Source organism: Seriola dumerili, unplaced genomic scaffold, assembly GCF_002260705.1.
Source record: "Seriola dumerili isolate Sdu_G_001 unplaced genomic scaffold, Sdu_1.0 BDQW01000450.1, whole genome shotgun sequence".
Lineage (NCBI taxonomy): Eukaryota > Metazoa > Chordata > Actinopteri > Carangiformes > Carangidae > Seriola > Seriola dumerili.
In genome coordinates, this window is record NW_019174705.1 from 727,724 (window position 1) to 743,420 (window position 15,697).

The 15,697-nt window shown below is 41.4% G+C and overlaps 1 protein-coding gene across 1 annotated transcript in view; it reads left to right on the top strand.

Moving 5' to 3' along the window:
• The window catches only part of nedd4l (neural precursor cell expressed, developmentally down-regulated 4-like, E3 ubiquitin protein ligase), a 44,252-nt gene that overhangs the window by 407 nt on the left and 28,148 nt on the right, over nt 1-15,697 (top strand). The window contains exons 2-5 of the mRNA XM_022762828.1: nt 2,163-2,236; nt 7,531-7,612; nt 9,305-9,343; nt 9,803-9,856. Coding sequence (XP_022618549.1) covers nt 2,163-2,236; nt 7,531-7,612; nt 9,305-9,343; nt 9,803-9,856 — 249 coding nt within the window. The remainder of the gene's footprint in view (nt 1-2,162; nt 2,237-7,530; nt 7,613-9,304; nt 9,344-9,802; nt 9,857-15,697) is intronic.

Genomic DNA, 15,697 nt, shown 5'->3' on the forward strand with positions numbered 1-15,697 from the left:
AGCCCTCACCCACGGTTACATTCCGTAGTAAGTGACTGGCGGCTGCCAATATCTTGGTCCGGTAGTTTACTTACCTTAGTTTAAGAAACGACTGCATTACGCTGTCAAGCAAGCGTGACAGCTCCACTATATCCTCTATTTGCGTTAAAGCATGAACGACTTGTACTCGACTAGTACCCCAGAGTGCTATTTTGGAGACCCGGAGATATTGGTTAATTTCTTGGGTGGGTGGGCTGGACTGCATTTCCACTCTATCAAACTTAAACACCACCTCTTGTCAGTTTGATGGTACACTGACCACTAAACGAGTTTGAAGACCGAAGTAGAGGCATGTGCATCTTTCCCTGAGATCGATATCTACTTGTGTGGTGAACTCCGTGTCGCCTTTGACATCCAGACTTCAATCACCACTGTGGCATGAAGTAATGCTGTAATGAAAATGTTGTTTTACATGGCAACACGATAGTCACGAATCAAACATGAGCATCACTGAATGACAAACAAAATGATTTGCCAACCGAGCAGTCATACAAGCCACCTACCTAATTGCAGTCAGAAATAGTAAGTCTGCAGATTTTGTGGATGATCCGGATTGATGTCTAAAAATACATTTCATGTGTTCATTCAAGGAGGTAAATAGGGGCGTTCTCATGACTTTTGAGTTTGTCTCAGCTAACATCAGTAGGCTAAAATCGCTATTTCACCGGGATGCAGAGGAGACTTGCATGTGGCCTTTTTATGTCAGTTTAGTGGGCATACTCTAAGCCTAAGACTAGGTCTTGTCAGATACACTCAACATGGAACTGGCCAATATCTGGATAGGTATTCAAAAACCATTTAAATGTGTATTTCTGCCATTTAACGTTTTACATTATTAAGACCAGAACAGGTCATGATAAAATCTAATGAGCAGTTCAGCTAGAGCTGCAACAATTAATCAATTAGTGGATCACCAAAATGAATCAGCATTTATTTGTAATTTGTTAATGTTTTAGTCCTTTTCAGCCAAAAAATCCCAAAAATATCTGAATAAAGCCTCTCAGATGTAATAATTTGCTGCTTTTCTGTCATATTTGATTGTAAATTTAATATCTGGAGATTTGAGATAGTTGGTCGAATGAAACAAGTAATCTGAATAGTGCTTTGGGAAATTGTAGAGGGGATCTTTCAGTATTTGCTCACATGTTACAGAAAAAAAATATTAATAGATTGTGAAAGTAAGTGGCAGATTAATCCATGATGAAAATAATTAGTTGCAGCCTTAAATCTAACCCGGCCAGAGCTAGTGTTTTTCTGCTGTCTTGTCTAGGTAACTGTTCACTTTCATAGCTTTGTGGTACCCTATCTCTCTCCTAGCCATTACTGGAGGGGATGCATGCATATAATAACATTACACTCAATGCAACACGTAAGACTTTAAAAAGGGTTGTCTCGATTTTTTTATTAACATTCACCATATTACAGACATGACATTTGAGCATGTAATCTCCACAAGTAAAGATTTTAAGTCAGTTGTGGGTCTACATTCCATGAGACAATGCACTTCCTGTGACTATGAGGTAAACATTCAGTAACACTACACCCTTTTAACAAGGCCATGGCCTAAAGTAACAGCTGGGTTGGCCTGGGCTCCGACCCCCACTACCTGCTTTGTTAAATTCTCTAGCACTTGTCATAACAAAAATTGTGACAGAATTTGATGTCAGGCTTGATGTAATTGTAAAACACAACCCACCAAGAAGCAGTGTGTCAGGGATTTTACTTTAGGCCCCATTTCACATTGCAGTGAAGTAGAGAAGAGTGTGTACAGCCATAAACCAATTATGTTTTTGAGGTGGTTTAATTCGTCCTACAGCAAGCTTTTTATGCAGGATGTGCATGAAGATGAATACATGCACACATTAACATAATGGTCAACACATGAATTGCCAAGACTGATGAGGGAATGCTCATCATTGCTGTGTTTTTCTCTGTAGTATTTCAGTATAGCTTATGTCATCTGTCAGGTTCTAAATATTGGAGTCACACAGGACTGAAAACTTTCTGATACAACTCATTTCATTTCTAGGTCAGGGTTATTGACTAAAAAAAGACAGGTTAGAGCAGGAAGCAGCTTCAAATATTTGAAGTAATAATTTTTCTTAATTCTTTTTCTTCTACAGCATGAAACAAGAGTGCTGCGGGTTAAGGTTATTGCAGGAATCGATCTGGCGAAGAAAGACATCATTGGAGCCAGGTGAGCATCAAAATGCTGTTTTCATCAGAGGTTTCTTAGTAGTTGTCCCGTTATACCACTTTCATGTCATCATTGTGAGAAGTGTGTTCTGGTCGGTGCATCTGCTTTGGACACTCGACTGCTTGAGTTCAGGTGCACTGGCCCTGCCTCCAACATTGCACATCTTCTTGCCAAACCAGGCTCATATTTTCTGCTTGTGTTTGGCACTCTAAAGGTGACATTTTTGTAATCTTATAACAACAATCAGGTCAGTCAACGATGTTGATTCGTCAGGGATATCTATATATTTAGTATCCTTCTTTTTAATTTAGAGGGTCTCCTGTAGCCTGTTCTTTCAACCTCGGAGCATACAGTGTTATGCAGTTTCATAACATTCCTTCTACTTACAAAGACCTTGAACTGCAAGTGTTAATCAATGATTACCTACCTGCCTCTGCTATCCTTTTCATAACCAACTTCTATTAGTTTTTCAAGATAAAGTGTTTGACTAAATATTATACATAACATATATTTTCTCATGTGGGAAGAGATAATTGTTCAACTTAAACTTTTGATGGTCTTTGCATTACGTTTATCAAGTGGCCTTTGTCTCGTGCTGTCGGACCTCTCCTCTTGTGCGATTCAGTGTAACCCACTGTTATTACAACTTTTATCTGACTTTGTATAATAGCCCTCATGGAGGTGTACTTGAAGTATCTGTTTAGTTATTTTTTGACTTCTGCTCTCCTAATTATAATTACCTACTTCTCTGATAAATTAATAACACAATGAATGACCATTAGCCATTGCTGAGTCAGGCAGCATTTTGTTCATGTTTTAAAATGGAAAATGAAAATAGTTTTGATGACTAAACCCATTCATGTACATGCCAACAGTCAGAACCTCCTTTCTGCTGCAGATTCAGGAAGTCATAGGCAGCCATTGTTTTCAAAGACATAGCTTACAATGACACTAAGGCTTTAGGTTAGCTAATCAGGTGTACAGGACAAGACTACAACAAATTTTTAGGTTCCAAAAATACGCAAAAGAATCCACATATGATTCAGTGCCAGAAGTTACCTTGCCCCCCCCCCCCGAAAAGCGAATTCTTAGAAGGCTGAATTGAGAGGTGAAGTGAAATACCTGAATAAGTCTGTACACAACAATGTAAATCAAACAAATGTTGAAGTATTTCAGTAATAACATCCTAGGGACTGCTCAGAACAGGCTGGCTCGCTGGCAAGTTGTAGTAGGTTAGATGTTGGAAGATGGTGGAGACCAGGCTTGGGAGATGACTGATGAGATGGTGGAGGCTTGAGCTGCAGCGCAGGGGGAAGGAAACACAAGGGCGATGAGGGGAACCAGGGAGATAAAAATGAGGACCCAGGGGCTGGAGACAGAACTGCAGAGGAGAGGAGACAAGGGTCAGGATACAGGCAAAAGGTGACGGGCTTTAGCAGAATAGCAACTTGCAAAGTAACAGAAAGACTCAAAGCGTAGACTGACTGAAGCAGAGGCAATGATCTGGCAGGGTGGCAGTATTGGCAGAGCTGGATACTTGTGGAGGGTTTGATTATGGCGATGAGGTGCAGCTGGTGCGGCTCTGCTCTGACTCCAGCACACCTGCTTCCACTCAGACACATAGACAGGGAGGTAGAGGGAAACTGGGGAAGTGACAACAGGTTAAGGAGACACAATGAGATGTGGAGGAGGTGTCAAGGAAGGTTGCTGAGACGGATGTGACAATCACACAATTATTATCATTTTTTAACTGTATGCTCATCAGTAGGTTCTGCTGGTAAACAGCAAGCAAGGGCAGCTTCAAGGATAGATGTAGATGTAACTCCAGCAATTTGGAGAAAAGCTTTACTCATACAATCAGAATTTAATTATTTTAATGCAGTTATGGAAAAACTGCATTTACAGGAATTTTTTTTTGTTCTTCTCTGGCATGAAATGTTTCAAAATTGATTAAATCTCATCTAAATTTGAACACTGCTCCTACTGTTGCTTATGGTAATGCATTGTATCTGGGCTATGAGGAAGTAGACATTGTCAAAGAAAGAGCCTGGCATGTTTGTGCTGTGTGAGAGCTACTCACATGCCAGAGTGCATGTGTTAGCATCCTGATACCCTGCTGGCAGGACAGCTCAGCCTGGCTCAGGCGAAAACTGAACTGTAATGAAGAATCACTGAATGAGGTCTCGATGTGTGGCTACAGGAGACAGTGCTGACTTGGCAGTCTGTCCCCTCATAAGATGCTCAAACAGTGCTGGCTTGTTCTTTTCTGCTTTTTGCTCCAAAGCTGTTCCTGTTGCTGCTGTATTCTGTAATACAACAGCTTTGTTCTGTTGTGTTCTGCTCTATTATTTTGGACTAATTGAAACACCCTGAGGTTTTGTTTTTGTTGTTTTTGTGAGGTGTTGATGGAAGCCCGAGGAACGCTCATGCAAGCAAACAACAAGTGGATCGAGCCACCATTTAAATCCGACGTCCTATGCTAGCTTTCATCTCCCACTGTTGACCTGAAGTAGCCTGTCTGCCTCCCTGAGTAGGTTTTTTGTTGATAGAGGGAAGGAGACAAGAAGAAGTCTCGGTGCGGCTGAGAAACAGTAGGCCCATTGTTTTTGTTTAGTCACAGCACATCACAGAACCATACAAACACACAATTAGAGGCTGTGGGGTTTCTGCAGATGTTAATTAGCAATCAAGCAACAGCAGTTTTTTTGGGGGGGTGTTTGCAGCTCATTTTTTGATATTTCCCAATTCTTCTGCCCCTTTCCTCCCTCCCAGCTGTCTCCTTAGAATGAATTTAAGGCTGCGCTCCAACTGGCAGCCCAAATCTAATTTTTGCTATATCCGTACTGGAATTAGATTACTGCTTATATCAAGTCTGGATGGCAAAAAAAATCCCATGGAAAATTGATTATGGCAAGTCAGATTTAAAACACATTCATAGTTTTTAGTTTGAAATGCGATTCAAATTGAATTTCTAGCCTTGTGTGTTAAGTCTAGCCACTGCAATCAAAATGTCATTTATGAAACACACAACACTGCCGTCTCACCAAGAGCATAGGGAAAAATTTCACTTCCTTGGTGTCATCTGGGAATATTGAAAGATGTGTTGGTGTGAAGAATTGGTGGATGTGTCTCTATTCTTCTTTTAGCGTGCAGCTTGCTGTTTTACATCCACAATGGAGAAACACCATGTGTTACATTATGTTTATACAGTACACTGATTAAAGTTATCTCAGGGCACAATGTAGATGAGTAGAAAAGGACAGAGAAATTAAGCTTTATGGGTAACCTTTGTCATTTCTGAAGAAGATAGTTGATTAGTCAGTTAATCAATTTGTTGATTGGCATATAATCGTTTAAAGTCAAAATGCCAAATATTTGATGACTCAGGTTATCAATTGTGAGAATTTTGTGACTTTTCCTGGTCTATCATTGTTGGGGGAAAAACGCAAGACTTTTCTGATAGACCAAATGATTAAAAATAATTCTTCCAACAGTGAAAATTGTACATGATATGCACTGTGATACAGTGTGGTCAGATCAGACCTGTCACGTTGTGTTTAGCTCTCAGCAGGAGTCGGGCAGATTAAACACCATGACTTCCCTTGGAGTTTGCTATCCACTTAGGCCTTAATTAGACTCCCATGCAGACGCGCACATGGACACCTGTGGACACCGCAGATGTGTAGTTGTTCTTATTATACTTGTCTCTAGTCTGTTTTTAGGAGCACATGTGTAGTTGGTGCTCTTGTTGTCTAGTGACCTTGTGGACCACCCATGACGGACATCTTCCTCAGAGCCTGATGTACACCCTCTGATGATGAAATTTACATCACGTGGACCAGAATAGACCCTCATGTACTTACGGATGTGTACAATATAACATTAGCTGTAGCTTTATTGAAGTACTTGAGCACAACCTGCTCTCTGCCGTCATCTCCCTTCCATTATTCATTCAGAGCATTCACTGTAATAATTTATTTTTCTGTGAAAAGTCTAAAAAATGTCCACTTCTCCTTGACTTCGATGGAAAACATCATGAGGTCAAGGAAAATTGTGAAGGAGAATTCATAAGGGCTCAGGAAAAGACAACCACAGTCCTAAGAGAATCCAACTGCACTTACACTGGGCTATGTAATTATGCAGCTGCGGATACTATTGACCTGGAATTGGCATTGCTTTAAATGTTAATAAAGGATGGTCCAGTGTACCCTAAGATGAGATAAGAAAGGAAGCATTTAGAAATTTAGACTTAGATTCTTCTGGGTCATTTGAGTCAGTAAAGAACCCTCCTAAACAAATAAGACTTTTTGACTTTATCTGGTATACTATGATGAACAAAAATGGCATTATTGAGCTCAGAATACAGACAATATAGATATACATATATATGATGTGTAACTGTAAAAATTATGAACAGAACAAGTAACATCACATTTGTAGAAGTGATAACTTTGATAACCAGGTTTGGTTTAATTGTAGAAGGTTTTATTTTAGAATGTACCAAGTCTGTTTTTTTCAAAGGGAGTTTTTGGAAAGGCAATAACCTGACACTTTACCTCGTGTGGCCTGTTGGGACTGGGATCAGTAGGGTAATTGCTCAGCCTGGTGAATAGTGCAGCTCTGCGTCTCTATCCAGAACTTGCTGGTGATTTCTACCCTGTCAGCACCTTCAAATAAACCAATTGGCCATTTTAAAATAGCACAGTCACAAACACTCTGCTTACTATTTGCACTGTTCACCTCAAAATGTTTTTCAGTTTCTATTTTTAGCACTTCACTTTGTCAATAAGACATTACAGCCTTATCTCACAATACCCATATGCAAGCTTTTTTTATCTGCTGGGATGTTCGTCAGACTCAGATTTCAGGTCTGAAAACAAGCGGTGTGGTAAAGTGTAACCTGGCAATATGTGCTCTGGAACCTGTGGCCACAGTTAATATGATGTTAGACTGAATATAGGACTAAGTAAGGTTAGGCACACTAGGCTGTTTTGTTGTACAAAATGGGCATAAAGTGTGTCTTAATACAAAGTATTGAAAAAAGAATGTATGTATGTGTGTGTGTATATATATATATATATATATATATATATATATATATGATAACCTTGTAACTGTTTTGGTATCAGTGCTGAAATATAGTAGTGTCAACACCAAGGAAAATACCACCTGTATATATTTTTAAATGCTTTTGGTGAAATGCACTTAGCTTGTGAAGAGCAGATTTGTAGCTTTACATTTTTAATTTTCACCACTGACTTTTGTTTTTTTATTCCTCTGTTTTGTTTCTACAGCGATCCTTATGTCAAACTTTCCCTCTATGCTGCGGATGAAAACAGAGAGCTTGCCTTAGTCCAAACAAAAACCATTAAAAAGGTAAGTCCTGAGGTAAATGGTGGCTTTGATCTAAGTTGCATATTGCTGCTCCCTCCTGTGTTCTGCACGGACCTTTGGCTTGTTGTTTCAAACATAATGAACTCTATTGCGTTTGCACTGTATCATACTGGCCACTACTGCCACTGTAATCTCCTCCCACACGTGCACCTCACACTTACTGTACAGCCACCTAAATGGTGACTTTGTTCGCTCTCTGGTTTGAGATCACCAGATCATTCTAATCCCACTACCACCACCTTTCCTTCAAATCAAGGCAATCATATCTTCTTGAAAGAGGGAAACCAAAGGAAGGCACCAGAAGGCAGTGCTTCCTGTTCCTGTTCCTGCTTAGGAGAATCTAGAAGGAGACATTGGGCAAGCTCTTTTCTCCCAGTGGCCTATTTTAGGGTGGAAAGCTGTTCACAGCAGGGGGAGCTATTACTTGCTATTACTGTGAACACTATGTGATTTTGAACAAAATGTCCATATTCATTGCCAACATTGTGGAATGCAAGAGGATATGTGGTTGAAAATCCAGTCGAAATAGTTCTGCACTACGTTATTCACTGCCCATGGCTAGGATTTATGGAAATACATTTATACATTTGCATTGTGGACCTGAAACTTCCATCACACTGTTTCTGCTTCTGACACCATTATGTAGCCTGACTCTGCAAGCAGCTCCTTATTTCTTTGTAAATTTCTCCTATCCTGGTAGTTACTGTTAGCTACATGTAGCTGGCAGCCAACCCTCTGCTGGAGTCAGGCAGCTCAGGCCTCCATGCAGGCAGACATATGCTGCCAGTGGCCATGCTTGCCTTATAGGATATAAATAGCTGACAATGCACTGCTATGTGGAGCAGAAAAAGAAGCATCACTGCTTGCTTCTTCTGTGGGCTCTATGTGTCTTTAAGTGGGACACCTTTGATGGCATCTTTGTTGTTGAAGCTAAGAGTTTGGCTTGTGGCGAAATGGCATGAGAAATAATGGCAAATATGACAGAAAAAAAGAAGAGCCAGCTTGAGATGAATACCAGTAAGTAGATGTTACCCTGAGCATTTGCCAAACGTTGATAAATGGCATAATTTTCTGGATACAGTCATCATTTGTTCAGGGAGAATTTGACAGACTTAAGTGTTAAATTGGCTGATTGTCAAAGGGCAGAGGGTTCATCTGTAACTCTGGTGTCTCAGCAGTTTTTTTTTAACAGAGATGTTATTTTATCGCTGCCATAAAATGTCGTAAATTGTTTATTAATCAGAGTGACTTGTGAAATTAAGACTTCATTGACATTCTAGTGTTTAAGTCATTTCAATCACAGAAGGAATTTTAATGTGAAGTGTCACATAGCTCACAGTCCAATAAAATATCAAATGTGTGAGGCAGATTGAGAGTGTCTGTGCAGCTGATGCATCCAGAAAGTGGTTGAAAATCCTCATGGCTGTTAATCTAGGGCCTAATGCCAATCACTGGGACATGTTGTTAGCTACAAACTTCCTCTAACAACGTAAGAGGATCATTGACGCACAAGACTGAGTTTAATTTCTCACTTGGGTTCTCCTCTCTCACCCTTAGTAGGATAGGTTTCATACATCTGCTCTGTTTACTTTGTCAACTAATGATGATGTTCACTGTGCTTTAATACACACTTTTTTAATTTATTATCTAACCACGTCTATACTTGTGTTTTAGACCCTCAATCCCAAATGGAACGAGGAATTCTACTTCAGAGTGAGTTCAGATTTTTAAAATTCTTTGTATACTTTGAGAAATTTTCTGTCTTCACAGTATCCTTCCCTATTACAGTCTGTTAGTGCAGATGTTTACTCTAGAGAGGTGGTGTTAGTGCTGTTAATCTTTGGTTGTAGTTTAACTGAGAGCTGAGTCCACCTCCTCCACCACTGTAATCAGACAGACCATATTAGACTTTACAAGCTTAGCTTCATGTGTATGTTTTTTTTTTCCTCACTAGTTATTCATAAATGAATTATAGTTCAGTCCTGTGTCATAAGGATATAGTGTTTATTCACCTCCTAGCCACAGTAGTTTTGAATTATTGTGATGCAAAAGTGAGCAAGCAGTTACCTACTTAAGTATTTGTGTGCATACACATCTGCATTGGCTTTGTATGCCACAAAACCAATGGATGACTGCTATAACATCTCCCCTGTTGTTTTGTTGCCAACACAGGTGTGTCCGCAGAATCACAGGCTACTCTTTGAGGTGTTTGATGAGAACCGATTGGTAAGATTCACATTTCATAACCTCTTACCCTTCACTCCCTCTGTTGCTTATATCACACAGTATTTTTAATTTCAGTCTTTCATGTTTTGACAGCTCTCACCAGAAGTTGATTTATTAAGTTCCACCCACTACGATCCTCGTGCCTCTTTTAATTCATTTCGTGCAATTTCCTTCTTCTGTAAACTATTTGGGAACTATTTGTCTTGATACCATCTCATTCTCTCTTCTCTTTAGCTATGATCGGCTTTCCATCAGAACTTTCTCTTTATGGTTTAGTCTCATTTATTGCAATACAATAATGTACCACCAGATAAAATGTGATCATTTTAAACTGATATTTCAACACACCTATATTCAATCTCAGCCAGTTTCTTTGAATAGTTCTGCTTTCATTTCACCACAGGGATCATCATTAACCTGAATGAATTGTATTGACTTTATCTGCACCCCCATGTCTTCACAATTTTCATCTCTCTGACATATTGCCAGAGTTGATATCACAGGGTGTCAGCTGCAGGCTCGGGCAAAATGGCAAGCAAGCAAGAGAAATACATCGCTGTACACTTTGAGGAAAAGTGGGCAGATGCGGTCTATGGCTTGTTTGTCTCCTAGTTTCATTGCTGTGCTTCAAGACTTTAGCCCACTAACAACTATCACATTCCTCTCATGTCAGATTTTGCTCACAGAAGAGAACACTAGTTTCCTTGACATGTAAAATTAAGCCTGTTGTAGGCCCTCAGTTGCCATGACAACTAGATTAAATGTCTGCACAATTGTCAAGTGTTGCAGCAATTAAAAACAGTACAAGTAGGTCGTGATAATCAATTCCCTAATTCATGCTTACGTATAACCTTCACCTCGGGGAACCATTCTCAGAGCTGACAGAGCCATGTGAAGTGGTTGTTGACATAATGAAGACATTGTTCTGTGGAAGAGGCAAAAGGCTTCCCTGAAAGGGATTTAGGACTGTGATGGTGTTTGTTTTTTTATGGCTTCTCTATGGTAACTCTGGGGGTCTGGATGTGGAGTTTAGTGTTCATTAAAAATACAAACAGCGGATGTGGCCCAACGCAGAATTGGTCTTCTTGGCTGGATAAGGCACATTCTGTCTGTTCGTCACAGGTTCAGGACTACCGCTTTTATGCATGGAGGACCATCATGGAAAAATGAAAGATTTTAGTATCTTTTTGTAACATCACATTCTGTAGTTTTCCTGATAATTTACTCATTTGCATGTTTCATGTACTGCTAAAATCAGTGCATACACTGGTTTTTGTTGTGTGTGCATGTTCAACACGTCTCTGCAGAGAGGAATTGCTAGCTCTCAGCCCGCTATGAAAAGGGCAGCTTTAATTTTTCCCTCAGTACAGTGGGAGCTCTCTGTTGCAGTATAGAAGGGGATGACACAAGAAAGCACAGCACAGGCAGCCTCAAGCCTCGTCTTCTCCTTATATGTCTGAGGAGGTGGTTTTCTGTCTATCTCTAAGTGCATGCCAAGGCAGCTCCTCCACCACTGGCCAGTATTTCTTTGAAGCGGCTGCTTGTTCTCTTGCATCCATCAATTTATGGTTTATTTGTCAGGTGAGATGAAAGATTGACTAAGCTTGTGCTATCACATGTATGAAAGATTAGGTGTACGTACTTGAAGTTAAATACTGATGCTCTAGATACCCTAAATGTCATCCAATGTAAGTCCCTACAAAATAAAGGAGGACTAACCATGATACTGAAAGTTATGATACAATGTAAAGAAATAGGTTGAATAGGCTTACAGTGCAGTGAAATGCTTTGTTTAAAGCAGGCATGTTATGTCATTTGGCAAGCTGGGCTTGCTGCCATTGGACCACACATTGGCATTTTGTTTCTTTTATACAGAACATTCTCCATAACATTTCACACACACATTTATTGACTGTGCTTAACACTGTAGGCAGTGTGTCATCACAAAGTGTAAGTGGCTGCCAAGCCGTGATTTCTTCCTGCACTACAGTCTCTTCCTTTTCGACTGTTTCTCTGTCTCCAGTCAATATCGCCTGCCTCCTTGATGCCCTCTTGTCCACAATGCAGAGTTTTGATTTGTTTTGTTCATGGCCTCTCCTTTTTTTCTTTTTTCAAATGTGGTTCACCATCAGTGGCTTAGCTTGTTGCTGCTTGCTTTTTGATAAAGATGAGGTGACGCTTTGAGGGTAATCCATAAGTCAGATCAGTCATAGAAGTTTGAACAAGGCAGCCACTTTGGATTACATATCTGTGAAATGCCAAATTATCATAGGGGGTTTTCAGTTCTTTGTATGGAGGTGGACAACTCCCCCGCTAAATCTGGCCTTAGGGGAAAGTAGCCTGAAACCCCCCTTTTCACATGCTGATGCACTGGTGAATCACTTAACTGTCTCGCAGTATAAAGCATTCTCTCATGAATGTACAGTTTGTAATTGAAATGTCTCTCTCTGTTTTACCCTGTACTCTGGCCAAATGACATATTACAAGTGCTTAAGCATCAGCATTTCAGCATTGCAGACTAGGATGACAGCTGAGTTGTATCTTGGGCGGTTTTTGGATGCAAACAGAGTGGCCTATAAAACCACCAGACAGTTAAGTGTTTGGCTGTGTATGGGAGACAGCGAATGTCTTTTCTGTTTGAAGTAGACTTAGATATCTTTCCCTAGAGAGGGATCTGCTGTTTGCCTTATCAAAGCTGCAATCTGTCAGATATTCTACTCCCCACTCTGCTGTCGCCTTTTTTCTGTTCCATTTTTAGCAACAACTTCCTTGTATATTTTTTTCTTTTTTGTTTCCAAGCTGAGAGAAGTAACAAGGCTCAATTTATCCTCTGGATTTGTTGTTCCATTTTTTGGGGGGACTGTTGGCTTTTAAGTGGATTTGTTAGGTAATTTAGCAAGAAGATCTTGACATCATGTTGTGACCAGTGAACCTGTTGAAGGAGGATATGGATGTGATATTTTGTGTGTTTGTACGCTTTACTCTCTCCTTCTTTAGGAGAGTAAAGGGTAGAATGGAGGGGTAGGTGATGTTATTGAGGTTGAAAATGGCCAGACAGTGTGTGGCTAGGACATTTATGATAGGTATGGAGGTAGATAAGTGGGCAGGGGTTTGCATGTCAATGGAGGGATGGATGTACAGGGACAAGTGGGATGTGTTTGAGGGGCCAGTTGGCACTTGAGGGCAGCATGAGGTTGTAACAGGAGGTAGTTGGGCCATTTGTAGTCACATGACTGACGGGCAACCCACTGTCACCTCGGAAACCAGGAGCGCCGGCTTCTCTTATCCAATCATGTCAGGAATGCTGGCCGTCACTGGGCTCAGGCTATTTCTGCTGTCTGTCGCTAGTGCTTGGTAGTGCTGAGAGTCCAGCATACAGGGATCCTTCTTCTTTATTTTTGTTTTTCCCCCTCACCCTTCCTCTCTGTAGCCTTCACTCTGCCACTCCTCTCAGTGCGTAGTGTAAAGTTGTCAGCTCTTTTGCAGTGGCTGTGTAGTTTCTGTGGTGTGACTTCTTTCCTCCGTACAGTTTACTGTGGGAAGGAAAGTTGTGGAAGAGGCTCGGACAGGGTGGGAGGGGGTGGGGGGGGCGAGAGAGAGTGGAAGAAAAAAGGGGATCAGTCATCTAGCCAGCCAAAGGAGAGAAGTGGGCGACACTAAGACACAGAGACAGGAGCCAGAGGAGAGAACCAAAGAGCCAGTCAGAGAGAGAGTGTGAGGGAACAGGAGCTGTGGGACGTGAGGTGAAAATGGCACAACGTCTGCGTTTGTACTTTGGCTCAGGCCGCAGTAACACAGCCCCGGAGATACTGGAAGGAGACTCTGAGGAGCAGCAGGGAGACAATGACGTGATCACGGCGCTGCGCATGCAGCCACCTCCGGTATCAAGGCCTTCTCAGGAGCAAGCTGTGCAGCACGTCCCACCAAGAGCTTTTGGTTTGCGCACGGAGCCTTCGCTTAAACGCAGTTCCTCCATGTTCATACCCCAGCTTGCCGCCTACACAGACCCACGGCCCACGAAGAGCTCCTCCATGCGCATCTCCCTCCAGCGTTCCAATGGATCAAGTAATGGAGATTCCAGTGTCCATGCTGATGATGTCCCACCACCTTGTTATACTCCCCCAGGACCAGCGCCTGCCTATTGCGAGCCACAGATCCGAACAGATGTTCCTCAACAGCCGCCTCCTCCATACTACAGCCCAGAATCTTTAAACTCACAAACTTTTCTGACAGAGCCGAACCTGCCCAAACGCAAGGTTTTTAGTATTGGTGCAAATGGCCATGCTATGTATAGCAGAGGACAATCTGGATTCAGTGTTGGTGGAATTTGTATCCAGAGGAACTCTCCTGATGGTTCTGATGTCCAGCATTTCAGAATCCTCCCTTATGGTGGTACTGGCTGGTCTGTCCAGCAGCAGGCTTTGGACCATTGCTCAGGTGTTAATGGTGGAACACAGAGACTAGTGTTTCAGCTCCAGCAAAATCAGAACCAGAACCAGGATCAGAGCCAGGGCAGGCAACAAGCTGCTGCATCACAGGAAGATTGTGCAGATGTTGGCTCTGCCAGCTCAAGAGGTAGCCATGTGGTGCGTTACCCCAGAATTCGACTGGAGAGAAGCTCATCTCATCAGAGGCTGTTCCTGGAGAATCAACATCAGAAAACTGGCGCAGAGAGCCAAGCTACAGAGGAGACTCAAACAGACACTGAGACACAGAGGATGGAAGCAAGAAACCGATCTAATGGTTGTACTTTTAAAATCAGTGGAGATACTCCTAGAAGGCAGCCTCATTTCAAGATATATTTTACCCCGGGTGGAGGTGGAGATCAGGATGTGAGTCTTGGCAATGATTCAACGAGGAATAGTCCCAAGGTAAAGATTATTGGAAAAGTTTTGTAGTACTGTTGCCTGTAGTAGCCTGTCTCTAAAATGTTGGGTGAAAAAGTTTTTAAATGGGGAAAAAAAGATTCAGCTGTGTTTCTCCATGGTTTGTGTTAGAATTATAAAAAAACACAACAGAAGATTTTCAGTGTTGTCTTAATGGTGAAGAAATCCATTTCAGAATGAATAATAAATAAATACAACAAATAGTGGAAGGATCATCTCACTCATATGACATTTAGTTGAATGTATAATAGCTCATTTGTACTGTGGGCAAAGAAACATTAGGCAGTAGGTACATGGACATAACAACTGGAACATAAGCAGAGTGAAATTTATGCTATGTGACCTATTCAAACTATGTCTGTAGTTTTCACATCTAATTTGCGGAGTTGCTGGTATTTCCCGTATTTCACTTACTGAATCCAGCTCAGATGAGGAGAGATCCGTATGGTGCAGGAAGAGGGTGGTGACATTCTGGGAAGTGAAAAGCTTAGACATGGTTTCTGAGCTAAAGCACACACACTGGCTTTCTTTCACTTAACAACCACAGGCATTTGAAATTTTACACACATCAGCCAATTCAATCATGAAAGGAAAACAGGGACAGGCTTATGGATGAATGGATAATTTCCCCCAATGCACTTGTTGCCTTCTGTTTCACAGAAATGTGACACATAAGTTCAGTAATACCATTAACTACAGCCAGTGCTCTTTGAGAGTTGGCTGTTTCTATCTTTAGTCTGTTTCGAGCGTGGTTGTTGATTTTGAGAGTGGGCAGGCGGCATGTCGTCTTTGGCTCTAGACTGGTATGGATCCATATCCTCGCAGCTGCTCTGTGAGTGATTAAGAACTAAGATGTCATTACAGCCCAAACGGTGATCAAGAAGTTTCACGGGCTGCATCAGTGTTTCCTGAAAGCCTGAAGTCTTTTGATGTAACTCTCTGCTCATCTGTGCTC